This window comes from Anolis sagrei, chromosome X, assembly GCF_037176765.1.
Source record: "Anolis sagrei isolate rAnoSag1 chromosome X, rAnoSag1.mat, whole genome shotgun sequence".
In the NCBI taxonomy this organism is placed as follows: domain Eukaryota; kingdom Metazoa; phylum Chordata; class Lepidosauria; order Squamata; family Dactyloidae; genus Anolis; species Anolis sagrei.
In genome coordinates, this window is record NC_090034.1 from 96,345,175 (window position 1) to 96,362,597 (window position 17,423).

Below are 17,423 nucleotides of genomic sequence, written 5' to 3' on the forward strand. Positions count from 1 at the left end.
TGCCTGACAGTGTTGTTAGATTGTGTGACACAAATCTGTGTCCCATTCCCCACCCACACTGTACCTGGGTTTCTCGCCAGTGCCAATCTGGCAGATAATGGTGTCCATCCAGGAAATGAGGTCCCGGACCATGCTGGTGAAGCGCATCTTGTCAGTGGTGGTGGTGATCTGCAGCCGGCAGTCTTCGCATGATGTCAGCAGCTCCTTCCAGGAACGCATCATCTCCTGCTCCTTGGTGGCAATGGCCTCGGCATTCTCACCTGCATACACAGTCCGCAGCTGGGCTGCCACCTCCTGAAGCTGCCGCACCTGCCAAATACACCAGTATCACACTATTGCCCAACAGTGGCAGAAGATAGCGAGAAGATAAGTGTCCGCCCTGCGTGACAATCGCCTTGCTTGCTTAGGGTTCTTTCATCCTATACAAAAACATGTCCGCAATCTATGACAACACATGCCTTCCCATTTGGATTATTGGAATACACTCTACATGGGACACCTCTAGGAAACTACCAGATTTCATCACATAGTAGTTGCACTTTCCCCCCTTTTTCATTTTAAAAGGGGGGTGCGACTATTATGTGAGGAATTCTCTGGTTTCTGTTATTTTTGGTTTAAAATAGAATGTTTATCTCTGAAAGGGGAGGAGGAGGAAGATGAGGAATGGTGGTCTGATTTTTCCTCCCTTTTCAAAGCTAAGGCAGTTTAAAAACTATGACATGCAGGTCTTTGGAGTTCTATTCTTCCCTCTTTCCTCCAGGACAAGGCAGTTTTTAAAAAGCCTGAAATGGAGGTCTCTGGCATTCAGATCTTCCCTCCTTCCTCCAAAAAGCTCCAGTCCAGGTTTTGTAAATTGCCTTGCCTCAAAAGAAGGAGGGAGGAGAGAAGAGTGGAGCTTCAGAGTCCTCCATTTTATATATATATTTAACTTTCTTACCTTTGGAGAAGGAAGGAAGGAAGGAAGGAAGGAAGGAAGGAAGGAAGGAAGGAAGGAAAAATAAGTCCCTAATGGAAGTGTGACTATGATGCAAGGGAAACTAAAATACCATTTTTGGCACCCAAAGAATTGAGGTGTGGCCATTATGTAGTGGTGACTATTATGAGGTGAAATACAATATTTCCAAACTTCAGCAGATCCAAAATGCTGAAACTAGGATGGGGGTGCTTACAGGGACCAAGTCACTCCCCTATAGAAACAGCTTCACTGGTTAATGGTACAATTCAAAGTTATGGTTTTCATCTAAAGGTATAGGTAAAGGTTTCCCCTTGACATTAAGTCCAATCGTGTCTGACTTTGGGGGTTGGTGCTCATCTCCATTTCTAAGCTAAAGAGCCGGCATTGCCTGCAGACACCTCCAAGGTCATGTGGCCAGCATGACTGCATGGAGTGCCATTACCTTCCCGTTGGAGCGATACCTATTGATCTACTCACATTTGCATGTTTTCAAACTGCTAGGTTGGAAGAAGCTGGAGCTAACAGCGGGAGCTCTCCCCACTCCTGGGATTCGAACCTGTGACATTTTGGTCAGCAAGTTCAGCAGCCCAGCGCTTTAATTCAGTGTGCCACCGGGGGCTCTAAAGAACTGCCCAGCTTAAAAATTGACTATTTCAATGACTGTATGAGCTGCTCTAAGTTCTAAGACCATCAAGAAGGCCTTTTTTTTGGTCCCATTACCATTGCATGCTTTCATGGGAGAAAATTCAAGGAATATATATTTTTAATGAACTGTGCTGTAGGATGGGCTCCTTCTGAAGCTATACCTGCTTCCCCTCACCTGAGACACCAGGATCTGGACATCATGTTCAAAAGAGTTCAGCATCCTCTGCAAAGTGCCAGCCGAGGTCTTGGACTCCCGGGACGTGATTTCCGGCAGACGCTGCTTCTTCTCCTCAATCTGAGAGTGCACCTCCCTGCAGTCATTGAAGAACTTGTGCAATTCATGGGAGGCCGCCAGCATCTGTGCCCGCGTCTCCATCAGCTCCAGCAGGTCAGCCCAGGCCTCGTTCACTCCGTCTTTCCACTCGGCGATGGTGGCGGCATCCGCGTGCCCATAGTCAATGAGCTCATCCACCATCTGGTTGACGGCTGAGATCCTCTCGTTGCCGATGCTGCCCGTCTCGCTGGCAAACTCAGTGAACTTCTCTTGCAGGAGCTGAAGGATGTGGGAGGGAGGGAATATGCCAGAGGGTAGTATGTCAGAAATTAGGAGAAGTGAACACAGGCAGCAGACTTCAGAGGGAACATTAATAGGCAGAGGTGCTGACTTTGCTGCAATTCCAGCTACTTTCTCTACCCTGGAAGCGCTTTGTCAGAGGCGTTCAGCTGAGAGGAAAAGGCATTCTGCAGAAGCCTACCTTAATGAATACTTAATTCTTACGCTAAATGTCAACCTCCTTTCTATCCTTACTGATATTTCTGCCTGGCAGCTTGTGAAATCATAAGATGACAGCAACTGGGGGCATGTGCAGAGCATCCCCCTCCTAACCCCACACAAGGGACCCTTAGCCACAAGGTGATACTTATACTGACCTCTCTCTTTCTAAATGTGGCAGGGACCACAGGGCATTGGCCCAGCCATAATAATGCTGGCAATCTCCAGGTAATAATCCCATAGAGAGTAAAAACTGGCATGTAAAGGCAAACGTATGAACTAAGATCACAACTAAGGAGAATACCTAAACCAAATGACTGCAACAATCTATATAAATAAAAATGTAATGTTTGTTTGTGGGATTAACATAACTCAAAAACCACTGGAAGAATTGGCACCAAATTTGGACACAAGACACCGATCAGGCCAGTGAGTGACCATCACTCATAAAAACATTGAAAAACACGGTAGAAGGGACTTAAGAAGCCAAAAAACAAAAACATACATTGCAACACAAGCACAAAACCACATATATGCACACACAAAACATACACAGAAATGGGGAAGGAAGGAGAGAGAGAAAGAGGGAAAGAAGGAGGGAAGGAGAGAAGGAAAGAAAGGTAGAAAAGGAAGGAAGGTGAGACAGAAATAATAAAGTAAAAGAGGGAAGGAAGGAGAGAAGGAACAAAAGAGAGAAAGAGGGAGGGAAGGAAGGAAGGAAAGAAAGGTAGAGAAGGAAGGAAGGGGAGACGGAAATAAAAAAGTAAAAGAGGGAAGGAAGGAGAGAAAGAACAAAAGAGAGAAAGAGGGAGGGAAAGAAGGAAGGAGAGAAAGAAAGGTAGAGAAGGAAGGAGAGAAGGAAATAAAAAAGTGAAAGAGGGAAGGAAGGAGAGAAGGAACGAAAAAGAGAAAGGGAAGCAAGGAAGGAAAGAGACAAGGAAGGATGGAACCAAACAGCAAAGCAAGTAAGAAAAGAAACAGATAGAGAAGGAAGAATGAAGAAGGGAAAGAAAAAGAAGGAAGGAAAGAAAGAAAGAAAGAAAGAAAGAAAGAAAGGGAGAAAGAGGGAGGGAAGGTTGGCAACGCGTGGTGGGTACAGCTAGTCTATATAAATAAAAATGTAATGTTTGTTTGTGGAATTAACATAACTCAAAAACCACTGGACAAATTGACATGAAATTTGGACACAATATACGTATCAGGCCAACAAGTGATCATCGTTCAGCAAAAAACTGTAAACAGACATGGAAAACAACTGAACTAGTAAAGTAAACAGAAAGAACATATAATGAACGGAGGTCTGTATGAATGTAGTCTATGTGTGATCATAAATATGAACTGTATACAGCTCATGCTGAATAAGAAAGAGTTGCCTTGCATATAGAATAGTCAACACAATAGTTAGACTGAGCCTGGTTACCTTGGCATGGGTTTCCAAAAGAGAAGAAAAACAGAGAACTAATCACTTCACACACTTGTAAATTGGGAACTAGTAAGCTTTGGTACCCATTCCTTCTCTGTCTAGCTCTGTATATGTGCCCTTTTCATGTATCTGTTTGAGCATATACATAAATGTCTGTGCTTTACAGCCACGTCTTTGGTTTGCCTTCTCCCAGGAATTGAAGCTATGGTGATCCCCGAAGATGTCGTTTCCATGCTGTGAGGCCTTCTGTGATAGGAGTGGGAAGCTTTCTTTGATATGAAATGTCTATTGCATTCACTACCATCTTTTTTTTACTCAAGTCCTCGTGGGCAACAAGTTAAACATAAGGCAACAGTATCATGCGGCGGCTAAAAAAGTCAATGGGATTTTGGCCTGTATAAATAGGAGTCCAGTGCCTAGATCTAGAGACGTCATGCTACCCTTCTATTCTGCCTTGGTTAGACCACACCTGGAATACTGTGTCCAATTCTGGGGACCACAATTGAAGGGAGATGTTGACAAGCTGGAATGTGTATAGAGGACGGTGACTAAAATAATCAAGAGTCTGGAGAACAAGCCCTATGAGGAGTGGCTTAAGGAGTTGGACATGTTTAGCCTGCAGAAAAAAAGGCTGAGAGGAGACATGATGAGAGCCATGTATAAATATGTGAGGAGAAGTCATAGGGAGGGGGGAGCAAGCTTGTTTTCTGCTGCCCTGGAGACTAGGACGTGGTACAATGGTTTCAAACTACAGGAAAGGAGATTCCACCAGAACATTAGGAAGAACTTCCTAACTGTGAGAGCTTTTCAGCAGTGGAACTCTCTGCCCTGGAGTGTGGTGGAGGCTCCTTTTTTGGAGGCTTTTAAAGAGAGGCTGGTTGGCTATCTGTCGGGGGTGATTTGAATGTGATTTTCCTGCTTCTTGGCAGGGGGTTGGACTGGATGGCCCACAATGTCACTTCCAACTCGTATGATTCTATGATTCTATCAATATGGGAGGGGAAGTCATAGGGAGGAGGGAGCAGACTTGTTTTCTGCTGCCCTGGAGACTAGGACACTGAACAATGGCTTTAAACTACAGGAAAGGAGATTCCACCTGAATATTAGGAAGAACTTCCTAACTGTGAGAGCTATTCAGCAGTGGAACTCTCTGCCGTGGAGTGTGGTGGAGGCTCCTTCTTTGGAGGCTTTTAAACAGAGGCTGGATGGCCATCTGTCGGGGGTGCTTTGATTGCAATTTTCCTGCTTCTTGGCAGGGGGTTGGACTGGATGGCCCATGAGGTCTCTTCCAACTCAATGATTCTATGATTCTAAGTTGTGTTGCCTATCCTAACTATTTTCAAACGTGTTTTTATGTGGTGACCAATGTGCCATACGCCTTCCCCTGGATGATCCTCACTTTCTTCCCACTCACCGTCACATGCTCATAGTCCTGGCCCAGCTCAGGTGACCCTGCCACCACCTCCTTCTCTGCGATCCAGTGCTCCAGCTCGTCCACTTCACGGTTGAGCTGGTAGAGCCAGTACTGCTGCTCCAACTTGGCCTTGCGCTCTTCCACCAAGTCTTTCAGGGAGACATAGAGCCGGTCGACTTGGGATTGCCGCCTGCTGATCTGTTCGCTGGTGGGGGACAAAGCCCAGTTGTTGGTGGAGGGGGAATCTCACGGCAGGGAGGAGAAATGAGGAAAAGGAAAACAACTGCCCTACCTGTCAGGGTGGCCCAGCTCTAGCAAGGCTCGGCATTGCCGTGACAATTGGGCAATAGTCTCTGCGTAATTCTCCACAGTCTGTTCTGTCATCAGGTGCTTCTTGAGCAGCTGGAGGGTGCTTTGTTCATCCTGAAAGCAGGTAAGGAAAGCAGGAATAGGGATCAATATAAAGACAGGAGTCAATAGCTGTAGTAGTATGAGCACTGGATTTTTTAAAATGTCAGGAGTGACTTGAGAAATTGCAAGTTGCTTCTAGTGTGAGAGAATTGGCTGTCTGCAAGAAGGCTGCCCAAGGGATGCCTGGATGTTTGATGTTTTACCATACTTTTGGGAGGATTCTCTCATGTCCCCACAAAGGGAGCTGGAGTTGACAGAGTGAGCTCAACCCACCCTCCCTGGATTCGAACCACTGACCTCTTGGTCAGCAGTCCTGCCGACACAAAGGTTTAACCCATTGTGCCATGGGAGGCTTTGAGTTATACTTCACCATCAATAAGTTCTTTAATAAATAAAATAAAAATTTATTTATAACCCGCCACCATCTTCCCGAAGTGACTTGTGATGGAGGTGGGAGCGAGAGGAGGGCCTCCCCGGAAGATCGAAGGGATCATGCAGGTTCGTAGAAGGAAATGCGGTCACGAAGGTCCCAAACCATTCAGGGCTTTGTAGGTGATAACCTGCACCTTGAATTGGGACTGGAAAATAAACGGCAGCTAGTGGAGCTCGTTAAACAGGGGGGGGGGGGGTTGAGCGCTCCCGGTAATTCACTCCAGTTAGCAGTCTGCCTGCCAATCGCTGAACCAGTTGAAGTTTCCGGGCTGCCTTCAAGGGCAGCCCCACATAGAGCGCATTGCAATACTCCAATCAAGAGGTAACTAAAGTGTGGACCACCGTGTCCAAAACAGACTTCACAAGGTACGGTCACAGCTGCCGCATAAGTTTTAGTTGTTCTTTCCTTTCCCCCTGGCCAGCCACTCACCTTGCCTTTCTCGTCATTCATCATAAAGAGCTCTTGTTCGCTCAGCCAGGATTCGACCTCGGCCACATCAAAGTAGTACTGCTCCACCTGGTAGGTTGCATCCAGGAGATGCTGCCGCCGCTCCGTCTCCTCCTGGAGGGTTATCCACAACTCTGAGAGCTTCTCCAGCAGGAGACGGACAGGATCAACCTCGGGGCTCTTGATGGTGGCAATGCTGGTGGCACGCTCCAGGACATCATCCATCCGGGGTTTGTGCACCTGGATCTCTCGACGCAGATTCTGGCATGTGGAGGCAAGAAAGAAGAACTTTCATTTAGTTGCCCTAGAGATTGGGAGAAGGTACAGCTTAAAAATGTAGTATTGAAAACTCCAAAGATAAGCTCTTACACCACATTTGTGATGGAGTTTAAGATTAATGGTCTAGAATAACTAAAGTTCAACTAAGTTCTGCACCAGGGTGGTCCATGCCTTGTTTACATCCAGACTGGACTACTGCAATGCACCCTACGTGGGGATGCCCTTGAAGTTATAGCACTTTACCCAATTCCCTGGCCCCTATACTCTGATTTTGCACTAACGTTGGCCTGTCCTTTTTAATTGCCTTGACCCTTTTCCTTGCCCTGACAAACAGCCACGAAGAGGAGGCAGGATAATTTTTAATATATATGTGTGTTGTGATATTTCGTGCTTATGTTGTTTTGTTAATTTTATGCTTATGTTGATTACTCTGTATGTTTTGGTGTTGTTACTTGGAAACCGCCCTGAGTCCCCTCGGGGAGATAGAGTGGTATATAAATAAAGTTATTATTATTAATGTTATTATTATTATTATTGACTGGATTTATGGCAGCACTGGATCAGAACTAAGCAGGACACTTTGTAAACAATGTTTGCCACTAGATTGAGATGTTCTCCCAGCACTGTCTCCTTACCTGGTTCTTCTTGATGAACTGTTGGACTGTTTGCAGGTTGCTCCCATGGTCCTTCAGTGTGGCTAGTGGCAGGCGGTCCTGTACCCAGAGCTGAATGGGAAAGAGAGTGGCAGGTGGAATGAGTGGGAAGCCACGCACTCCCCAAAATACAGTTGATCAATAGTACTTTCCCTACCCCATTGCAGTCATCTGCATGGGCAACAACTCTGCATAGATGGAAAGTTCCTAAAGTCATAGAGCTGGAAGGAATACCAAAGATCCTATATTTTGGTTCTCTGGGTGCTTTGAACTTCAGATCCCAGAATTCTTTTTTTTACCTCTTGGTCGTTTATGACCCTAGGCCACTAGTTGAGGGAAAAAAACCTTTTTAGAATGAAAGCTTGCCACATGGACAACCACTGCACATCTTTGTTATTATTATTTGTGGGAGAGCAGCCCCTGAGATTGTTTTCCCTTGTCCTTTTTATTTTACCTGCCTTCTAAGACTGCCAGAAAAGTGGGTCTGCCATTAACCCCATTGCTCTAGGACAGTGTTTCTCAACCTGAGGGTCAGGACCCCTGGGGAGGGAGGTTGCATGAGTGTTTCATAGGGGTCACCAAACCCCCACCAGAAAACATGTATTTCTGATGGTCTTAGGAACCCCTTTGACAGAGAAGGCTGAAGATCTCTCCACCTGTCCTTCTCTTCCTTTTTGGAAACAGATGGTGAATCCTCCCACCAAAAGCCCTCCTCCACTGTGATTGGGCAGCCTCTCAGCTGGCCTCTCAGCCAAGGGGAGGGCTGTTTCTGAGACTCCAGGTGAGGAGAGCAGGCATACTCGGAGCATGGCAGCATGATGTGCATGTGCAGGCAAGGGAAATCATGCGAGTCCCTTCAAGGCATGGAGGTTCTGTGTGGGAAGTTTGACCCAATTCTATTGTTGGTGGAGTTCAGAATGTTCTTTGATTGTAGGCGAACTATAAATCCCAGCAACTACATCTCCCAAATGTCAAGGTCTATTTTCCCCAAACTTCACCAGTGTTCACATTTGGGCATATTGAGTATTCGTGCCAAGTTTGCTCCAGATCCATCATTGTTTGAGTCCACAGTGCTCTCTGGATGTAGCTACAACTCCAAAACTTAAGGTCAATGCCCTCCAAACCCTTCCAGTATTTTCTGTTGATCTTGGGAGTTCTGTGTGCCAAGTTTGGTTCAATTCCATAATTGGTGGAATTGTAGGTTAACTATAAATCCCAAGAACTACAACTCCCAAATGACAAAATCAACACCCCTCCCCCAGTTATGAAGCACCAATGAAAATAATTTTATGGTTGGGGGTCACCACAACATGAGGAACTGTATTAAGGAGTCGCAGCATTAGGAAGGTTGAGAAATACTGCTTTAGGAGTAGTATCAAAAATTGCAGTTCTTCGTCCCCTCTGACCACAGAATTGTACATTCCTCCTCCATGTTTCACCCCATGTTTGACACACTTCTTTCCATCCCAATTTGAGGACCCTCCCCACACACTACTTACAATCTCATCCTCCAGGTCGTGGCTGACTTGGTGCACTTCCTTGGAGGCCAGCAGGATTCTCCGGCGCTCCTTGAGTGGCTCAATGAGGCGCACGATGCGCGTCCCAACCGTGTTCTGCCTCTCCTCTACCATTTCCATGCTGGTGGCTTCTAGGGGGAGATTAGCCACCTGGGCCTGCAGCTCCCCCACTTCTTTGTACCACTCTTCCACCTGTGACTCCATGCTCTGCAAGACAGCAAGGAGGAAGAGGAACAGGAGGAGAAGGAGAAGAATGAGAAAACCTGTGGAGTGCGAGCTTCCCAGGCCCAGCTCTCCTGGCAGTGTGGCATGGCTGAGTAGCCTGCTATCTTCTGCCAAGGAGGAATCCTGGGCAGAAAGTTTCTATTCAGGGTTCAATCCCATGGTTAGAAGCATCCAACTGCATACATTTCTCCATCCTAGGCAGATCCCATGATGAATGACCCCATGCCCAAATTGTTCCTTGTCTGCACCATAAACAGTGGAGACTATGTAGACAACTCGTCTGTTTCCCCCTTGTCATCATATGGCATTTGGGAAGAAACAGACACAAATGGCATTTTGATTTTTGCAAAGTTTAATAACTTTTCCAATCATTGGGTTTGGGTGGAATGGAGGACAGCTTTGACTTGGCCTTCCAGAACCATTTCTGTGATGGTTTGGAAGTGGGAAGCAATAACTGAAAGCAGATGCAGGTATCCATAAGAATGAGATGGGTGACAAAATGGATATTCTAATTCCAGAGGGTTTCCACTGGCTTTGAAGTCCTGAAGTTCGCCCTAGGGTTCTCCTTCCCTTATTGCACGAACTGTGTCCCTATTATGAAAGGGTCACAGAAACCATGGAATGCAGTCCCTGTGAAAAGTAGAAACAAACCACCTTAAGAGATGTATTATGGAACACACAAGTAATTCCCAGCAGATGCACTTGAGACAGAGAATTGGGAAGTGGAAATTGCAAACACGGAGCCCCTTTCCAGAGCTAGCTTCCCTCCATGCCATGCTTCCTTCCAGCACCAGTAACAATCCCAATGGCCATGAATGTGGCTCTATTTGCACTTATCTTCTTTTTTTTTCTACCTTTAATATCTTGGGAGTGGAATGGAACAGGACATTAGTATGCATACTTTGTTAAGTTTTCACAGCTTAGAGGTGTCTTGGTACTTGTCAATAAAACCTAAAAAATGTATTAATTTCATATTCATATAGAATGACATGAATCTATATAGCAGGCATGGGCAGACTTCAGCCGTCCAGGTCTTTTGGACTTCAACTCCCACAATTCCTAACAGCCAGCAGGCTGTTGGGAATTGTGAGAGTTGAAGTCCAAAAAACCTGGAGGGTCAGAGTCTGCCCATACCTGCTATTGAGGTTCTGATCCCAATAAACGACAACCCTGACAATTTGTGTGCCATGAGTTTGATCAGGCTTGAAACCATTTCAAAAAGGTTTGCCTTTTCCCTAGGAATTTACAGAAAATCTGAATATTCAGGTGTGTAGCCATTCCTCCAGGCAGCATTGCTGGATGGAGGAGATAGTAGGGAGCAAAACTGGTGATGGGAGTGAGCATTCAGTCAAGAAGTTTCTTTTTCCTGAGTTGAATTTTTCAAAAAAGGTGTTAGTGTGTATGGATGCTCACATACTAGCATTAGTGCGCCTCTACTCAACATAAAATACTAAAAAATGGGAGAGTCATAGGTATGTGACAGAATGCGAAGGGTTGGAAATACGGACTGCTTTCTAACAGCAAAGTGAGTTTGCCAGGGGAAAGGGTGGCTAGTTATAGCAAAATCACTAGGACATGTGTAATGTGTGTGGAGTTAATGGGGTCACTGCACGACCAAGGAAGAACATAACAATGTGGTGCCAAACAGATTCTTCTCATCAGTGTAAACAAGCTCCTGGCCTAAAACTAGATCAGCCTGAACCATTCCCTTCCCCGGCTCACCTCCTCACAACAGCAAAAGCTCATGTAATGTTCTTCACTTGCTAAATACCATCAATGTGGAGAAGCTGAGTGCTACAGATGGGAGCATGTGCATCTCCCAGGGCATTTTCTTCTTCCACTTGCAAAAGGACAGCCCGCTTAGGAAGGTAGCGGTCATTGTCCATTTCCAGCTGTTTGTTCAAGGCCATGCAGTGATCAGGAGTTGCACAGAACCAAACCACCAATGCTTAGACTCTCCCAGGGCCTGTCCAGTCAGTACCTTTATTGTGGTAGATACCGCAATAAAGGACGGGCTGTCCAGACAATGTTCTGGACAGTCCCGAATTAATTCACTACAAACCAGGAAAACCCTGGCTTGTAGTGGATTAATTAGATAGTGGGTTTATTCCACGCCTTTTTGGAAGGCACGGGATAAACCTACTACTTCCGGTTTCCGGACTACAGTCCGGACACCATTCCCACAGTTTACCAGGATAAATAAACGCAGCAAACTATGGGAATACCCACCCACTCCCCCGAAGCCCCCAGACCCCTTTGAAAAGTAATGAAAACTTACCCAGCTTCCATTACAGGCTTCGAGCAGCTCTCCTGGTGCGTAGAAATTATGCACCAGGAGTTTGGGGGGGAGGGAGGAAAATCACCCCCCCACACACACACACACGCACACACACTTCTGGCGTGTAATTTCTATGCACCAGGAGAGCTGCTCGAAGCCTGTAATGGAGGCCAGGTAAGTTTTTATTACTTTTCAAAGGGGTCTGGGGGCTTCAGGGGAAGAGGGGTAGGGCCTCCAGGTGTTCTCCTAGGCTAGTCCCAGGAGAATGCACGCACTTTCTGTGGTGTGTGTGAACAGGACCCCAGGAAAATCCGTGTTTTTTAAACATGGATTCTCCTGGGATAAAAGCCTGTCTGGACCCACCCCTAGTCTTTCTCTTCCTCCTTCCCCAGCTAACCTGCAAGGCATGTTTGGAAGGGGGCTCCGTGCCATGGAGGAGGCAAACAGCTGGCAGCAGAAATTACTTGGCAACTGACAAGAGTTCATGGGAAATGTAAGAACCATTAACACAAAAAACGGGATGGTGGAACATAACGTGGGAAAAGGAATCGCCGGAGGGGAAGGTGCCTCCGCCCCCACATCTAATTGAGGCAACGAGAAAAAGAGAGGAATAAGGAAAGAAAAAGCAGAATGCAACACAGATGGATTAAAAGAAAAGGGCTACTGTACCGCCATGCAGCGTGATGAGACAAACCGCACTAGGATGTGATGAGCAAAGGCGGGATCTGAACTGCCTCGGGCTGCTGAGGATGGAAAACGGAGAGGTTGGTGTGAGAAGCTGGCCAAGCAGCTGGGGCGCCTTCATCCCCAGAGGACCAGGTCTGTTGCCCCTGCCAAGGAGAGGCGTGCGGATACAGGGCGGCAGGGGCCAAAAGGAGGAGAAGCAAGCTAAGACCACCTGCCCTCCATGGCTGATCATATGGGAGATACACAAAGTATTATGTTATTGTTGTTGAAACTTCAAATATGATGTCATATGACAGGTTTATTACTTATATACATAATATAGAGAAACAACTTCTCTTTGTCATGGATAAATGTCCATATTCATGTAGATAAACATAATAGTCCAATCTGTTGGATGAGTTAAAGCGTCACTTGTAGATGTTTCGAAGGACTATTTGTAGCACCCAAGCATCCATTCATTACCTGAAGAAGGTATTTTCAGCACCAACACTGAAACAAGGAACTACACCTGGGATACCTTGTTGTAACCTGGTCACCATGTAGAACTCTTCTCTGACCCAACCTTGGATGCTACAAATAGTAGAACCTCCCACAAGGATGGTAAAACATCAAAACATCTGGGTGTCCCCTGGGCAACGTCCTTGCAGACGGCCAATTCTTTCTCACCAGAAGCAACTTGCAGTTTCTCAAGTCGCTGCTCACACGGAAAAAAAACCCAACAAAATTACTGGATTGAAACCCTGTATGGCAAATCACACGGAAAAGCCCCAGTTCTAGAATGTCTTTGTGAGCCTCTTGAAATGCTTCCCTTGCTCCTTCCCAGGCAGGTCTGAACAAAACCAATGTGTGGAATTAGAATAGTCTATGAATTTCTCTTAAAAGGATAAATTTAGAAACAGTTCTTCCAGAAGGACCAAAGGCTTGACTTGGCAGAATGCTGATGAAGCGTTCCCGCCTATGGAGTCAGGTCCTGTGACCGCGTATCCCAGAATTCAGAGAGAAAGCATTGGAAAACAAAACAAGATACCATCACGTTCTTCCTAGCCTCTCATGAAGATCCCCTTGAATGGAAATGGTATGGACCGCTGGGAGAATCAGCCAACCAGGGACAGCAGGCAGGATCTGATGCTCCTTGTGAACGGATAATAAAAGCATAGCCCGCTCCCCTCAGCTCCCCTTACCTAATCATCTAGCAGTCACCCGTGGCCTTCAAGAGGCTAGCAGTTCTTTCATCATTAGAGAAGCTGAGTCCCTACCTCTCCTGGTGCAACTTTAATGGCTGCAAGACACTCTCTTTCCACTGGCTGCAGCTTCAGCTCCTGCCCTTCCTACATAACTCGCTGTTGCTGGAGTTCATACTTGTGACTGTGGTGGGACCGAGAGGAGGGCCTCTCCTGATAATTGTGGGCTGATAGGAGGAGATGCAGTCCCTTAAGTAGGTTGGGCCCTAACCATTTTGGACTTTATAAGCTTGAATGCTCTAGCTGGAGGTCAGATGTAACCAGCAGTGCTGTAGAATATGAAGAGGCATGAATGGAGGGCAAAAGAGAAAAACGTGCCAAGAGGAAGGCGTGCCAAGCCAACCCCAACTGGGACTGCCTTCCACCTGGAAACTGATGCCCTCACTGCGGGAGAACATGTGGGTCAAGAATAGGGCTCCACAGTCACCTGTGTACCCACTGCCAGGACACTGCACTTGGAGGACAATCTTACTCGGACAATGAGGGATTGTCTAAGTAAGAAAGTAATCCTGATAATTGCGGGCTGGTAGGAGGAGATGCGGTCCCTCAAGTAGGTTGGACCCGAACCGTTTTGGACTTTATAGGCTTGAGTGCTCTAGCTGGAGGTCAGCTGTGACCAGCAGTGCTGTAGAATCTGAAGAGGCGCGAATGGTGGGTGAAAGAGAGAAACATGCCAAGAGGAAGGCGCGTCAAGCCAACCCCAACCGGGACCGCCTTCCACCTGGAAACCGATGCCTCACTGTGGGAGAACATGCAGATCAAGAATAGGGCTCCACAGTCACCCATGTACCCACTGCCAGGACACTGCACTTGGAGGCCAATCTTACTCGGACAATGAGGGATCGTCTAAGTAAGTAAGTAAGTTATAGGCTAGAGTCAGCACTCACATTTGCACCCAAGATCTCTATCTTTTCTTTGTCCCAAGTGCATGTTCTCCTGCAGTGAGGGCATTGGTTTCCAGGTGGAAGGAGGTCCCGGTGGGGGTTGGCTTGACGCGCCTTCCTCTTGGCACGTTTCTACAGCACTGCTAGTCCCACCTCCAGCTAGAGCGCTCAAGCCTATAAAATCCAAAACAGTTTGGGCCCAACCTACTTGAGGGACCGCATCTCCTCCTACCAGCCCACAATTATCAGGAGAGGCTCTCCTCTCGCTCCCACCACCGTCACAAGGGAATTGTCACCTAGTAGGGTATGTAACAACTGAAAGATGGCACTTCCCTCCCCTCAGCCCAGTTAAAAGACCTGCAACTCATTATTTTCTACTACAGGATGGGGAATCACTAGCGCAGAGTATCCTTCTGATTCCTGGTTGCATACAGGAACAACTGCCAGAGACCCAATCACAACCCAGGATGTCATTTGTATAGTTGTGCCATCTATACTCCACATTCCTCTCCAAAGCTAGAGCCCTACATCCTAGATGCTAACAACCATCTCTCTTCTTGATGTCCTGCAAGGATGGACACATCAATGCACTCCCAGTCTCCAACTCCCAAACTCACCTGTAGCTTTTTGAGGTTGCTGTTGACACTGGTCAAGTCTGGCCCAGGGTCAATCATATGCACCTGGTTCTCCATTCGGAGCAGCCGCTTGTCGAGGTCAGTGTAGTTCTGCACCAGTTGGTCAGCCTTGGTGGCTTCCAGCAGCTGCCGGGCTTTGGCTTGCGTGGTGGACTCCAGCTCTGCCCAGCACTGCCGGATCTCACCCAGTTTCTTCCGGACCGTTTCCGCAAGCTCCGGCTTCTCTTCGATTAGTTGCTGGCCTTCCTGCAGAGTGAAAGGGAGAGATGGTTGCCCATATTAGAGAGCTAGGCCAAAACTAACAAAATGAAGTTCAGCAGGGACAAATGCAAGATACTCCACTTAGGCAGAAAAAACGAAATGCAAAGATACAGAATGGGGGACAATACCTGGCTCGACAGCAGTATGTGTAAAAAAAGATCTTGATGCTGGGTGGGAAAGATGAACAGAATACACGTCTGCGCCTATTTAAAGCTGCACCTGAGTTTCACAGCCAGAGTCCCCTGTTTAGGTCTTGGCGGCTCCCTAGACATCCTCAGCCATGAACTCCCTTTCCTTCCCTCCAAACCTAATACAAAGGAGATCATCTACTGCTAGAAGGGATTCTTCATAGATCTGGATGAAGTTCTTCCGAGGACACAAAGCCTAGAGCCTCCAGAGAAACATACTGCTGAAGTTCATAATTATATCAAGATGAGTAAACACAACCAGATAGGAAGAGCACAGCTGGAACTTAGGAGGGCATTTTGAAGGCTGAGGATAACAGTTTTCCAGCAGTCTAAATTCGTGTCACCATGATATGCTGCAAGTATGGGGCTAAAGTTGAGTCCACGACATGTGAGTGTGGAGAAGAGCAAACCACAGACCACCTATTACAATGCAGCCTGAGCCTTGCCATATGCACAATGGAGGACCTTCTTATAGCAACACCAGAGGCACTCCAAATGGCCAGCTACTGGTCAAAGGATATTTAATACAATGCCAAGTTTGCAACCTTTGTGTTTTTTAAAATACAATACAACTGTTTGGTTTGCTCCTGATACGACTGAAAGTGTAGTACATCTGGCTGGGAGTCAGCTGCATTCAATCAGTACTGAGTTCAAAGCCAGTTCGGGTCAGAGTGAGCTTCCAAGCATTGTGTAGCTCGCTGACGACCTTTGCAGACCAAAAGACAGTTGCATCTGTCAAGTAGGAAATTTAGGTACCACTTATGCAGGGAGGCCAATTTAACTAATTTATGATGCCATAAAAATCTCCAGCAAGCATGCAAAGAATGAGGAAGTACTCCATCAGTGTCACAAATGGACGGTGAAGCGACAGCTCCTTTGGTGGCCAGAATACCCTCAGGAAGCTGACATGTTAAATGGCTTCTATGTGTCTGTCTATAAATGTTGTGTGTGTGTGGCATTGAATGTTTGCCATATATGTGTACATTGTAAGCCGCCCTGAGTCCCGTGCGGGGTGAGAAGGGCGGAATATAAATACTGTAAATAATAAATAAATAAACAAACTGTGGTATGAAGAAATAGCAAAGACAATCAAGAAATAAAGAAAGCATGTTTGCAAATAAGTAGCTCTGGAAAACCTGCCTATGTTTCCCACCAGTCTACTAAAGTCTCTTTATAATTGCACATCTCTTTATAATTGCGCCAAAGTTATATGATAACAGAGGAGAAAGAAAGAAAACTTAATTCAAAAGAATATGCACAGAGAGAATAACACAGAAAGTTTTAGAAAAGATAACCCACTCTCCAAATGAGTGCCTATGAATTAATTTGGATAGTGGGTTATCTTTTCTAGATAAGAGTTGATGAAGTCTATGAAGAGTTGATGTCTGTACGCCACACATTGGACTGTCGAAAGTGCTTTGAGATTATGGTTCCATGGAATAACAGAATCTGAGCATTTACATTTTTTTGTGCTACAAAGGAAGTCTGTCATCTCCCTAAAATGTACTAAAAACTGCTTCCTCTGATTGAAAATTAATTTCCAAGATGCGAGCATAATTGATTAAAGAACACACATAATCTAACAAATTCAGTGACTGCTAGGGGAAAAAAATCAATTCATTCATGTCTATTCCTCAAAAGGATACCACCTATGGAGGTAACCAAATCAAATGTTTGAGATGCATGAAGAGAAGTGAAATATCAGCTTTTTGTTGATGTATTGACATTTTAAAAAGTTTTTGAAAAAATAAATTATGTTACTGGATATAGATTCCTGAGAGTTTCATGTTTTGCAAAGCAAATATCTGGCTATCATGGTTGAAAGTGTTTAATCTAAGGCAGTGTTTCTCAACCTTCCTAATGCCATGACACCTTAATACAGTTCCTCATGTCATGGTGACCCCCAACCATCCAATTATTTTCGTTGCTACTTCGTAACTGTAATTTTGATACTGTTATGAATCATAATGTAAACTGTATTGTCGAAGGCTTTCATGGCCGGAATCACTGGGTTGTAGTAGTGATGCAGCTTGCCACAGAGTTAGTGAGGATGCTTGCCATAGATGCAGGTGAAA

At 46.0% G+C, this 17,423-nt stretch overlaps 1 protein-coding gene across 1 annotated transcript in view; it reads right to left on the minus strand.

The window, feature by feature from the left end:
• Positions 1–17,423, minus strand: part of LOC137094902 (spectrin beta chain, non-erythrocytic 4-like) — a 109,899-nt gene that overhangs the window by 14,729 nt on the left and 77,747 nt on the right. The window contains exons 21-28 of the mRNA XM_067460854.1: positions 14,882–15,145; positions 8,932–9,156; positions 7,415–7,504; positions 6,483–6,761; positions 5,502–5,632; positions 5,210–5,414; positions 1,776–2,153; positions 65–309 (exon numbers count right to left, since the gene is read on the minus strand). Of these exons, the coding sequence (XP_067316955.1) occupies positions 65–309; positions 1,776–2,153; positions 5,210–5,414; positions 5,502–5,632; positions 6,483–6,761; positions 7,415–7,504; positions 8,932–9,156; positions 14,882–15,145 (1,817 nt within the window). The remainder of the gene's footprint in view (positions 1–64; positions 310–1,775; positions 2,154–5,209; positions 5,415–5,501; positions 5,633–6,482; positions 6,762–7,414; positions 7,505–8,931; positions 9,157–14,881; positions 15,146–17,423) is intronic.